This window comes from Nomascus leucogenys, chromosome 16 (assembly GCF_006542625.1).
Source record: "Nomascus leucogenys isolate Asia chromosome 16, Asia_NLE_v1, whole genome shotgun sequence".
Classification (NCBI taxonomy): Eukaryota; Metazoa; Chordata; class Mammalia; order Primates; family Hylobatidae; genus Nomascus; species Nomascus leucogenys.
The window spans coordinates 21,483,823-21,496,818 of record NC_044396.1 but is presented as its reverse complement, the minus strand read 5'-3'; the positions used below and the strand labels follow the sequence as shown (position 1 = coordinate 21,496,818).

At 36.7% G+C, this 12,996-nt stretch overlaps 2 protein-coding genes across 7 annotated transcripts in view; one reads left to right on the top strand and one right to left on the bottom strand.

The window, feature by feature from the left end:
- Nucleotides 1–12,055, top strand: part of WWP1 (WW domain containing E3 ubiquitin protein ligase 1) — a 122,570-nt gene extending 110,515 nt beyond the window's left edge. For 3 of the 5 annotated variants that reach the window (XM_030794875.1, XM_030794876.1, XM_030794878.1), the window contains 4 exons: nt 1,294–1,398; nt 4,561–4,657; nt 5,110–5,182; nt 10,502–11,102. In XM_030794875.1, the coding sequence (XP_030650735.1) occupies nt 1,294–1,398; nt 4,561–4,657; nt 5,110–5,182; nt 10,502–10,601 (375 nt within the window). In that variant the 3' untranslated portion in view covers nt 10,602–11,102. Of the gene's footprint in view, nt 1–1,293; nt 1,399–4,560; nt 4,658–5,109; nt 5,183–10,501 lie in introns of all 5 variants that reach the window. The other 2 variants (XM_030794873.1, XM_030794874.1) reach the window with 2 other exon arrangements.
- Nucleotides 10,822–12,996, bottom strand: part of RMDN1 (regulator of microtubule dynamics 1) — a 44,669-nt gene continuing 42,494 nt past the window's right edge. For both annotated transcript variants that reach the window (XR_004026142.1, XR_004026141.1), the window contains one exon: nt 10,822–12,412. The gene's annotated coding sequence lies outside the window, so the exon portion shown is untranslated. The remainder of the gene's footprint in view (nt 12,413–12,996) is intronic.

The following is a 12,996-nucleotide window of genomic DNA, read 5'->3' as shown; positions in this document are numbered from 1 at the left end:
AATGAAATATATATCCAAACAAAGACTCATACATAAATGTTAATCATTTTATTCATCAATGCTAAAAATTGAAAGTAACCTAAATGTTCATTAACAAGTGAATGGATAAGCAAATTGTTGTATATTCATATAATGGAATACTATTCAGTGATAGAAAATATGAACTACTGGTTCCAACAACAGCATGGATGAATCTCAAAAACATGTTGAGTGGGAAAAACAAAGAGGATGTGTGTATATGTGTATGCACTATATATCACAAAAATATGTATGTATGCATATACATGACATTCTTAAAAGGACAAATATAATCTATGGTGAAATCATTGATCACCTAAAACTAGAGATGAGGATGATGGTTTTGATTACAAAAGGGGATGATTTTGACTACAAAAAGGGATATGATGGAAATATTCTATATCTTGATTGTAATGGCGGTTACACAGGTGTATACATCTGTTGAAAATCTTCTAACTGTATACCTAAGTTTGTGCATTTTATTGTATGTAAATTATAGCTCAAAATTGACTTATGAAAAAAACTAAGAGATAAGTATTACATATTTTACTATACCTAAAATAACGTTCATTTCATATATAAGTTGAGGTTGTTTGACAATTTCACATATGTAGAATATTCCTAGAGAAGCTGGATAAATTATTAATAGGAGGTTAGTATATTTTTTATTTTTAAATATATAAGATAGCATAGATTTTAAAAAATGAGAACCAGAAATAGGTTTGGAACTAATGAATTTGGATACCCAGTTTGGGGGAGATCTATCTGTCTGTCTGTCTGTTTATCTATCTATCTAGATATAAATCTACATATATAGATGTGTGTGTGTGTGTATTTACACACACACACCATACCATATATACATAATGTGTGTATACATAATAGATATACACACACATATCTATCTAGATATAAATATATATATATAGATGTGTGTGTGTGTGTGTGTGTGTGTGTAAATACACACACACACCATACCATATATACATATGGTAAAGGAGACATGCTTTTCAGTGTAGCTGTTTTTCTTGGAGAATACTCTAAATGTGGTTTTTGGTTTGAGTTCAATAAACATGGGTAAAATAAAGTACCAGAGAATCCTTTATGCTAAATTGCCACAGTTTTGTTATATTTGCTTATTGTGATCATTATATGCCATGCATATAGCTTTTCACATAATTTGCCATGTGCATAACTGCATTAGGAAATTTCAGTCATATAATTATTCTCTTCACTAAATCTTTATTGTGGCCTGATTCTGTGCTCATTTCCCAGGTTATGTTGTGTGGCATGCAGGAGGTTGACTTGGCAGATTGGCAGAGAAATACTGTTTATCGACATTATACAAGAAACAGCAAGCAAATCATTTGGTTTTGGCAGGTATTTGCTTTTATCTTTTTTGAAACAAAGTACTCAACATATTTTCTAATGAAATGGTGGTTTTAAAAATAGCTTATTATTTTTAATTGAGACTGCTTTTGGACACAGTTTATAATTTTTTAATTCTAAATCTAAGCAAATAGTGTGAACACTTGTTAAAAGTACTTTATTGCTTCTTTGACTGTCTTGCTGAAATGGAGTGAATGACAGAATCTTATTTAAGTAATAGTTTAATGTTAATAGTTGTAGGCATAGCAGTTTTTTTCTAGTGGTATCAAAGTAGTCTAAATTCCACTTAATTCTAGAAGTAAATGAGGAAGTATGTTTGTAATGAGAGTCAGTGCAGATACTTTAATTCCTCTGAGGTAATATATACTAGGGAATTAGAATGATCGAGGGGATAATGTCTAAGAATGACTTTATTCATTTATTTGTGTATTTTTTTAGTGTGTGTGTTTTGCTTAAACTATAATAGGATGGTCTCAGGAATCCAAGTGTACCACACTAATCTTGAACATTTTATTTTAATAGACTTTTTGTTTTGTGTGTTTGTTTGAGAATTTAAAATCTCCAGATCAGGGATATTCTTCAGATAACTACTCTACTAATTGGGACTCTTTTGAGCAACTTAGTGACTGGACTTCTGGCTTCTGCTTAACTGTTTCATTTTCAGGTGAAGAGTAATGCTGGGTTTTGTGTTATAGTATACTTTCCAAAAGTTACATCTTTTCATAAGGATGTATGTCATGAGTTTATTGCTTGATATTTTAAAGAGATGTAGACACTTCTAGAAATTTATCTTAAAATATACTTCAACATGTGTAAAGTGGCACATACCAAAGTATGTAATGCAGCATCATTGGTATACTAACAGAGACTTGAAACAACCTAAAAGTCCATCAGGAGAGTACTGAGTAAATAAACTATCATACATCCATTCTTTATAAGTCTATACATACTTGGAGTCATTCTTTTTCTTTTTTCCTTTTTTTTTTTTTTTTTTTTGAGACAGAGTCTCACTCTATTGCCTAGGCTGGAGTGCTGTGACAGGATCTCAGCTCATTGCACCCTCTGCCTCCCAGGTTCAAGTGATTCTCCCACCTCAGCGCCCCCACTCCAAGTAGCTGGGATTACAGGTGTGCGCCACCACGCCCGGCTAGTTTTTGTATTTTTAGTAGAGACAGGGTTTCACCATGTTGGCCAGGCTGGTCTTGAACTCCTGACCTCAAGTGATCCACCTGCCTTGGCCTCCCGAAGTGCTGGGAGTGCAAGTATGAGCCACCATGCCCGGCTTCTCTTTCCTTTTTTAAAAATGCAAATTAACAAAAATGTTGGAGAATAATGTTTCAATACAATATTAAGGGGAGAAGGAAGATGCTAACCAATGTGTATAATATGGTGCTTTTTGGTTAAAAAGTTATTGTCTATATGGTAAGTGTATGTTTGGAAATATATCATCTTTGAAAAGGCAGAGAAAAAACTGGAAACAGTTCTAGAGGGGAGCTGAGCAGTTGGAGGCAAAGGTAGGAGAGCTGCTTTTCATTAAGTAAAAGCCTTTTGCATTCTATACTATTACCTATTATAAAATAAATACATAAATAGGAAGGAATAAATCCATTTTCAAGCCTAAAATATCTGAATTGCATTATATACAGTATGCATACCGTTGTTTGTAATCTTCCCTTTCAGGCTTTTTACTAGCTTCATTACACTCGGTGTTCCCGGGCTTTCTGTTTACACATTTATACCTACATAGCTAATGAGCTTAAGCTTAAGGTCATATAAATCCAAATGAATACTTGTGTTTTCTGAATTGGGTTTCTTTTAGGGAAAGTGATGAGGTTTATGCCAGACCTGGTAATAAGTTTTGTTTCTTGTGTTCTGATGAAATATGTGCCTCAGCACAATTCTTCACTGAAATATTTTGGGTCATGATTAGCACAGCTATTTTGTCTTATCCTTAGCTAAAGTTTATTCCCTATTTTTAAGATAACATTTCCACTCTTAATCTGCTCCCTATGTTCCTTGCTTTCTGTTATCCTCAAACCAATCAAATTAGTATTTCACCACATTACCAATTAATGTCTTTGAAAATAACCAGTCAATGAAATAGATAATTTTAGAGGAATGTGTACTTTGGTTTTTCAGGTGCTAGTCAGGAAGAACACAAAGTGTTAGGAAAATGGTGTTCCATGGGGAAAAATACCACAAACTATTAAGACTGGCAGCAGAGAGGTGTTGATTTGTTTTCTGTAGCTTAAAGGGGAGAGGGGTAATTGACTTAGGGAGGAATAACAGTGGTTTAGGGCTCATCTAGACTTGAGTTCAAATGTTAGTTCTGCCACTTTAGCAGTTTGGGAAGGACAAATCATTTAAACTCTGTAGGCCTCCATTTCCTTATATGTACAGTGGGGATGCTAATGATTCTACCTATCTCATAGAATTGTTGTGAGAACTAAATCCATGGAAACTAGTGGCACACTATTTGGCAGGAACCCTTGATAGCTGTTATATTACAACCCAACAACAACATCTATCTTGGTTGCACCTTTTGTTGGTATGACCTTACATAAATGACTTAACCTTTCCAAGATTCTCGTGTATTTCCTTGCTGTAAGATGGATGTAGTAATAATAGTGGCCAGCCTCTGTGTTCTCATGAGGATGAACTGAAGTGAGGTTCACAGTGTACTTAGCATAGTGCCCAACCTTAATAAATGACAAACCCTACAACCACTTTTTAGCACATCTTTTTTTTTTTTGAGACGGAGTCTCGCTGTGTTGCCCAGGCTGGAGTGCAGTGGCGCGATCTTGGCTCACTACAAGCTCCACCTCCCGGGTTCATGCCATTCTCCTGCCTCAGCCTCCCGGGTAGATGGGACTACAGGTGCCCGACACCATGCCCAGCTAATTTTTTTGTATTTTTAGTAGAGACAGGGTTTCACTGTGTTAGCTAGGATGATCTCGATCTCCTGACCTCGTGATCCGCCCGCTTCGGCCTCCCAAAATGCTGGGATTACAGGAGTGAGCCACCGCGCCCAACCTTTAGCACGTCTTTTGAACCAATTGAGTGTTATTTAATTTCTTCAAGTGTCTACTACTTTCATGATTGAAGATAGTTTAGCATTTATTTCATATTAAAGTACATTTAATTTCATTACAGTTTGTGAAAGAGACAGACAATGAAGTAAGAATGCGACTATTGCAGTTCGTCACTGGAACCTGCCGTTTACCTCTAGGAGGATTTGCTGAGCTCATGGGTAAATGTAGTTTCACTGAAATTTCTCTGTAGGTAATTTTGTGATAATAACGGCCTTTGGACATACAATAGGCTTGAACCTGAAGATTACTATTCTGTGCTGTAGGTAGGGCTTCATTTAGCAGACAGAAAAATGAATGGCTAATGTCAAAGCACTTGTAAGACAAAAATGAATGTGTTCTCATACAGCTGAGGTAGCCATTGCTTTGCTCCCTATGGTGACTGTGAAGGGAGCGACATTCTGTAGAGAGAGTTTTCTTCCCACTGATCTAATTCTTATTGCGGGATCTCTGCAACAGTAAGAAGCTTCTTCAGGCAGAAGCAGCTTACATTGCGAATTTCTTTATTTTGTATCATTCATATGACTATGCAACATGTTCTATTATTTAAGCAGTTGTCAGAAGAAAAAAGTTTAAAGGACCAGATAAACTTTGTCTTATTTTCCTGGTGTAGGAAGTAATGGGCCTCAAAAGTTTTGCATTGAAAAAGTTGGCAAAGACACTTGGTTACCAAGAAGCCATACATGGTAAGTTCAAGAATCCTAAATACAAAGGTGAAAGCCACGGAGAATCTTTTGTTTTGTTTTTTTAAAAATATGTAAGATCCAGTATAACTGCTTATTCATTAAAGTAGTCAGAATTTCAATTTTGAGAACAGATTGATTAATACAGCATTCTATAACTGAACACTTTAGCATGTTCTCATTAATAGAAATACTTGAGAAATGCATCCAGTGATTCAACAAATATTAGTGTACCCACTATGTATATAGTAAGATTTAAGTATTCCCTGTTTTTTATGCAGTTTGTGCCCCATGGTAGGGCACAAATGACAAACAGATAAACAAATAACTATTTGCAAATCCTGGGAAGTCCTTCGAAGGGAAAAATGAGAGTACTCTAATAGAGAACAACTAATGGGAACTTACTCTGGGTTGGGTGGTCAAGGAGATTTCTTGGAAGGGGTAATTTGTTTAAATTGAGTTTGATAAAGAGCATGATATGGGAATACGCAGAGAAAGGGCATTCTTTGAACAGAAATGCTGAAGTAAACAAAAACCCCGAAGAAATTGTTTTTCAAGGAAATGAATATGATAGGTGTGATTGGAACTTAGTAAATCAGAAGAAAGGGAGATGAAAAAATTGGGGGATGTAGGCAGGGACTAAATTATGTACAGCGTTATAGGCTAATTAAAGAACTGAGATGTCAAAGAAGAATTAGACAGCTTTGAAGAGTTTTAAATAACAAGTGATGAATCCCAGAAAAATCAGCCAGAAAACAGTATAAGGAAGGATTTGGATGCAAGGGTGAATGTAGGGAGAGTAGTTAGAAAATTGTTATGGTTACCCAGGCCAAAGATGACAGCCTAGAGATAGGTGATTCTTTCAAGAGGTCAAAACTATTTTTGGGCCGGGCGCGGTGGCTCACGCTTGTAATCCCAGCACTTTGGGAGGCCAAGGCGGGCGGATCACGAGGTCAGGAGATCGAGACCATCCTGGCTTACACGGTGAAACCCCGTCTCTACTAAAAATACAAAAAAAATTAGCCGGGCGAGGTGGTGGGCACCTGTAGTCCCAGCTACACGGGAGGCTGAGGCAGGAGAATGGCGTGAACCCCGGGGGGCGGAGCCTGCAGTGAGCCGAGATTGCGCCACTGCACTCCAGCCTGGGTGAAAGAGCGAGACTCCGTCTCAAAAAAAAAAAAAAAAAAAAAAAAAACTATTTTCATACTAAGCCATTATTTGCCTTTTTATCATTTTGAAATTTCTGCTTGTGGTGCAAAAGCAATGGTTTGTGAACCTGCTTGTGCCTTAGCACAAATCAAGGCAGTGGCACCAAACTGCTACCTTTATTCTTCAACAGCATACACTTGAGGTTTAAAGCAAAAAAAAAAAAAAAAAAAAGAAAAAGAAAAAGAAAAAGGCAAGTTCATTGAAGTTCTTTATGAAGCAGTAAAAGTTACTAACTTTATTAAATCTAGATGCTTGAGTGTATGTTTTTTTAACATTTGTGTGACAAAATAGGAAGTCTGAAATAGCACTTCTGCACACCAGAGAATGATTTTCTTGAAGGAAAGCTTTTGGGCAGTTGTTTGAGTTGAAAGCTGAACTAGCTTGCTTTCTTTTATGGAACACTATTTTTACTTGAAAGAATGACCCACCAACAGTTTATGTAGACTTAGGTATTTGACAGACATTTTCTTGAGAAGTAATGATGTTAGCTTGTCATTTTAAGGAAAACAACAGGCATTTGGTGGTAGTGATAATTACCACCATGAGCTTGACAGCTTCTTAAGACTTTCCTCGATGAGATTAGTGGGGTTTTTTTGTTTGTTTTTTGTTTTTTTATTTGTTTGAGACGGAGTCTCAGACTGTCACCCAGTCTGGAGTGCAGTGGCGCAATCTTGGCTCACTGCAACCTCTGCCTCCCAGGTTCAAGCGATTCTCCTGCCTCAGCCTCTCGGGTAGGCTGGGATTACAGGCTACCTGGGATTCAGCTGGGATTACAGGCACGCACCACCATGCCTGGTTTATTTTTATATTTTTAGTAGAGATGGGGTTTCACCATGTTGGTCAGGCTGGTCTCGAACTCCTCACCTTGTGATCTGCCCGCCTCGGCCTCGCAAAGTGCTGGGATTACAGGCGTGAGCCACCATGCCCAGCCGATTAGTGGTATTTTAACAAATGTGATTTTTTTTTCTATTACATAATTAAATGTGTCAACATTTAGAAAATCCTTATAATTTGATGAGCCATTATTTTCAAATGATCAGTGAATGCTACAACGAATGTTACAAAATGACTCATGGGTAAAAGTTCTTTTCAAAGTGCAAGAGAGGCCAGGCACAGTGGCTCACACCTGTAATCCCAACACTTTGGAAGGCCGAGGTAGGAGGATCGCTTGAGCTCAGGAGTTCGAGACCAGCTTTGGCAACATGGTGAAACCCTGTCTCTACAAAAAATACAAAAATTAGCCGGGTGTGGTGGCACACACCTGTAGTTCCAGCTACTCTGGAGGCTGAGGTGGGAGGATCACTGGAGCCGGGGAAGTCAAGGCTGCAGTGATCCATGATCACACCACTGCACTCCAGTCTGGGTGACAAGTAAGACCCTGTCTCAAAAAAAAAAAAAAAAAAAATCAAAAAGTGCAAGAGAGAAAGAGAGAACAGTAGATTTTGTATAACAAAGTGTTCTTTGACTTGATTTCAAACCCATATTGTGCATTCCCTTGTCAAATTTAGTATCAAAGAATAATATCCATAATTATCTGACAAGATGAGTAATCTCCATTTCTAACTATTTATCTGTGTGGGGCTATAGATTAAATGTACAACTAGATATCAAAATCCAGATGTTTTCTATTACACCAGATATTTAAAAGATTTCCAAAACTATAAAACAAAATCATTCTTTCCACTATTTTTTTTGGAAGTAGTTGGGTTTTCCCCATTAAAATGTTATGTTTATTTTCATATCAAAATGAATTTTTTTAAACTTCTGTTTTAACTTCTAATCCAGTAAATATCAGTAGCTATAATTCATATAAATAAAAGCTCTTTGCAGTTGGAAATTCATTTTTTTTTTCAAGACAGAGTCTTGCTGTGTTACCTATGTTAGAGTGCAGTGGCACAAACACAACTCACTGCAGCCTGAACCTTCTGGGTTCAAGCAATCCTCCCGCCATAGCCTCCCCAGTAGCTGGGACCACCGGTGTACGCCACTATGCCTGGCTAATTTTTTAATTTTTTTGTAGGGACAAAGTTTTGCTGTGTTGTCCCAGGTGGGTCTTAAACTCTGGGCTCAAGCTGTCCTGCCTTGGCCTCTGAAAGTGCTGGGATTATAGGCATGAGCCACCGCTCCCAGCCAAGGTTGACAGTATTTTTAAGAGTGAAAAGGAGTCCTGTGACCAAAATTTGAAGACCTCTGCCTTCAATTAAAGTGATAGATCCAATATGTACAGACACGCGTGTGTGTGTGTGTGTATTGAGAGAGATTTTTGAGTCAAAGGGAGAATTAAAATAGATTTCAAATTTGGTGAAAGGAGAGTAATTACCACCCACTGATTTCTATTTTCTCAAAGTATAAGGAGAAGTCACTGGCTAAGAGTGAAGAAAGGAAAAACTTTTGAGAGAAAGAAGGAATTGGGAGAATTGTTAGAGAATAGGCAAGTATTGATTAGAGGAACGCGGCTAAGATTGCTAGGCAAAATTGGATTGCTCACTTGGATTAGAGCATGAAACAAGTGGACGGCAAAGAGCGTAAGCTTTCTTTCCCCACCACAGCCCCCTCCCCACCCATAGCAACTCGAAAGTAGCAAAAGTTTTTGAAGAGTGGCATAAACTGGTATGTCTTTTTAGCACAAAGTAAAAAAAGAAACAAAACAAAACAAATAGACCCAAAGAATTCTCTGATGGTCCAGATAAGAGGTGATGGGGAAGCATATACAAAGGGATGTAGTGGCAGTAGAAATGATGAGGAGGAGCCTGGGCAACATGACAAAACTTCGTCTCTACAAAAAAAATACAAAAGTTAGCTGGCCATACTGGCATGCGCCTGTACTCCCAGCCACTCCGGGGGCTGAGGTGGGAGGAGGGAGGATTGCTTCAGCCTGGGAGGTCGAGGTTGCAGTGAGCCGAGACAATGCCACTGCACCCTAGCCTAGGCGACAGAGCCAGATCCTGTCTCCAAATAAATAAATAATCAGGAGAAAAAATGGAATATTTGGTAGATAGAATGACAGAATTTGACAAAGGCTATATGTGAAAGCTGTAAGAGAACAGAAAGTGACTGGTTGTCTTGTATAGGAAGTATTGAAAAATAATATTTTTTTCTGACCTTGTTATCATACTCTACCTTGAAGTATAAAGGGGAGGGCAGTATATGGTCTGCTTAGTTGCTGCTATTAATATCTTTAACTTCTTTTAAAATACAAAGAATACAGTCTTAGAACAGCACTGTTTTAATGAGATGCCTTGTTTCAAAGGCTCTTTCCTGACTCTGACATGGGAGGGTCAAGGGCACATGGAAAGTGGTGACAGTGGTAAGAAGGTACCTGGATAATCTCTGGAAACCTTCCACATGGGAAAATGAAGGTACAGAAGGGTTCTGACTTACTCAGAGCTATCTCACTAGTCACTGCTACTGTAGGGACCAAAACCCTGAACACCCGAATCCTAATCTAGCTACTCAGTGCTGTACCTCACGAAACGAAATGTTATTCCACCTTTGTAAACTGAAAAATAATGTTATTTTAAGCATTTTTTAGTATTTTAAAATTTTTCATCAGTTAATCCCAGAATGGAATTATTTGAGTATGGCAAGATTGAAAAAGTGTCATTTTAGAAGAGTTTATATATGTGGTTACGAGATTATTTGAAAAGACAAAGAAACTTATATATTTGTTAATTGACTATCTCCACCCCAGAATGTAAATTCCTATGAAGACAGGGATTTTAGTTTTCTTCACTGTATCACTAGCTTATTGGTTATATAAAAAATTCTTGGTAAATGACTGATCAATGAGTGACTGAGTGGATGAAAGAAATGGACTCTTATCCTATGAGAAGAGGACTCATGACACATGTAACAGGAATAGTAAAAAGAAAATGGATTTTTTTAAATTTGTCCTTATCCATATTGCTACACTTATTATTTGTAATTCCATTTTCCTCTTGGAGATGTTCAAACAGTTTTTATATGTAAGTCTTAAATTCAGATTACTCTAAAGACTTCTGGCAAAATTTTAACATATATCCATTCAGCTTTTCTATGTGCTTTGAAAAGTATTCTATTAGATTTTTTTCATTTTATTGAAAACATCTTGATTTTGTTTTTGTTTCTGTTCAGTTTTAATCGCTTGGATCTACCACCATATAAGAGTTATGAACAACTAAAGGAAAAACTTCTTTTTGCAATAGAAGAGACAGAGGGATTTGGACAAGAATGAATGTGGCTTCTTATTTTGGAGGAGCTCTTGCATTTAAATACCCCAGCCAAGAAAAATTGCAGATAGTGTATATAAGCTGTTCATTCTGTACAGTGAATTTTCCGAACCTCTCAAAGTATGTTTTCCGTTCTTCCACAGAAATATGCAAAACAGTTCATCCTTTTCTACTTTATTTATTGTTCCCTTGAAATGACTGACCAGGAAAAAGATCATTCTTAAATTTTGAAGCAAGTGAAAGACTTTATTAAAAATACATATATATCTATATAAGCATATATGATAGTGGCTCTAGTTTTATAGAGCTCCAAGTGTATTAAACATGACAGCCGTTCATTCATAAAGATCTGGATTTGCTTTACCTTGTTAATACTATCTAGGGGAAAAAGTGCAAATTGCTCCATGTTCTTCTCTCCCTTATGTAACATCTCCTGAGGGTGTTTAGTTGCATGGCTGTTCAGGAAGGTATTAAGGGCTTAGGCCAAATCTTACTTTGAGTATGTTTAAAAAAAAGAAAAAAAAAATGCTGCTGGCTTTTCTGAAGACAGGTGCTTGAACCTGTCAGTTTGTTTTAAATAAATACAATAGTTGAAAATTTTTCTGTTACATCAGTAATATTGTCAAAGTAATGGATAAAACCATAACTTACACATGAAAGTCATATACTAGATCTGATACTAGTTTATTATCGAAATTGGAAGGATTCATTGAGCAGCATAGAAGTTTGTTTACATGTTACTTTGAGATGCTAGGTATTTGTGGAATTAAAAAGAATCAGGCTCTTTTGTACTTTGGTTTTAAATCTGTGATGCTTTTCAAATTTAATTCATAATAAATTGATGCAATTTCATACTTAGGAACATATAAAAGGTAATGTGAACTCTGCCACTTTTTTGTGTTCAAAGTTTTGGTTTTTATGAAGCCAGATGGATTGAAGAGTTAAATAAGCATTTGAATGCTCTAATACGAGGCTAATGATTTTGTTAGTGTTTGAATATCTTCATTCCTCTCAAATTCATAACAGTTCTATTTATCTGAATTAAATAACCATATAAAAGTCTTTTGGGTCTCCCCCTTTTTACACAGATCATTATTTTTGTCATAACTTTTTAATTGTTTTTCATCATAAGGGCCTTTGCTGAACTACAAAAATGTGTAACAAATTAAAATTTGATGTGAATGATATTAATGCTACTTTAGCAAACTGGGCTTCCTAATAGCAAATTTTAAACTTCCATTTGTATCATGCTTTTAATATGCACTGTAAATTTCATTAACTTAAACATTTTTTATAGCCGTGGAACTGACTTCTTAAAATCTGTTGCCTATAAATATTTCACTGCCAAGTACATACAGAAAAACAGTAATTATTGTTTTGCCAAAATTTTATTTTTCTACATATTGAGTGTGTTCTCCATTTTATTCAGAATTCATAGTAAAGATGAAAGAAAGGTAGAGCTCTGCTTGGTTGAATAGACTACTTTTCCAAATCCTAATTATGAACACTCTGGTAATTTTCAAGCCTAAAGAATTAAAAAAAAATTCTAATGTATGTGACAGGTTATGTGATAGAGGGAAACTGGCCTTCAAAAAGGACTGCCTTAATGATACCATAAAAGAGTTAAGTATTAGAATTACAAATGATACCACTGCTGTATAAATTTTGCCATGATAGAAGTTATTGAATATCATTCATTGTAGGTATGATTTAGCAGATTTGACTGAAGAAGGTGGCTTTCCAGTTCGTTTTCAGGGTGCTGGTCTCCCTCCTCAAGTAAGAAATTACAATGCACTAGGTGAGGCTACACAGAACCCTACAAGAGACCAAATCAGCTTTGTTTTGGATAATTCATCAGGGTCTTCCACTTTTCATACCTTTTCAATTATAGATATCCAAGACCTACAGGCAGAGCTGTCTTTATTTATCTACCCAGCAGCAGTCAGAAAAACTGTAGAAATATGGTCTCCCACTCACCTTCTCCCCTTCTTCCCTTCCAGTTCCTGTTCTGTGCTGGACTAACCAGAAGGAAATTAGGAGTGCAAGACTCTCTGTGCCCAAAACACAGTTCATGAAGAAGTAGACAAGAGGGAGGCTCAGAGGCTCAGAGACAGGTTTATATTGCTACTTCATTTTGGTGACTCCCCGACCCCCACCACCAGTAAATGGCCCAGGGAATAGATCACAGGCCCAGTACAATTCTGTCTGTTAGATCAGTTTAGTTGTTTGTCTACCAGGTAAAGCAGCTTACCAGTGTTTCCCCCTGCCCCCCGCCCTGTGTACTTCCCAAGTAGTCGAAAATGAAAAGGTTAACAAAACGTTTTCCCCTGATGACTTCTGTTAACTACCTAGCTCTTCCTACCCTGACAACTAAATAGGATGGTATGTGTCAACTGTATT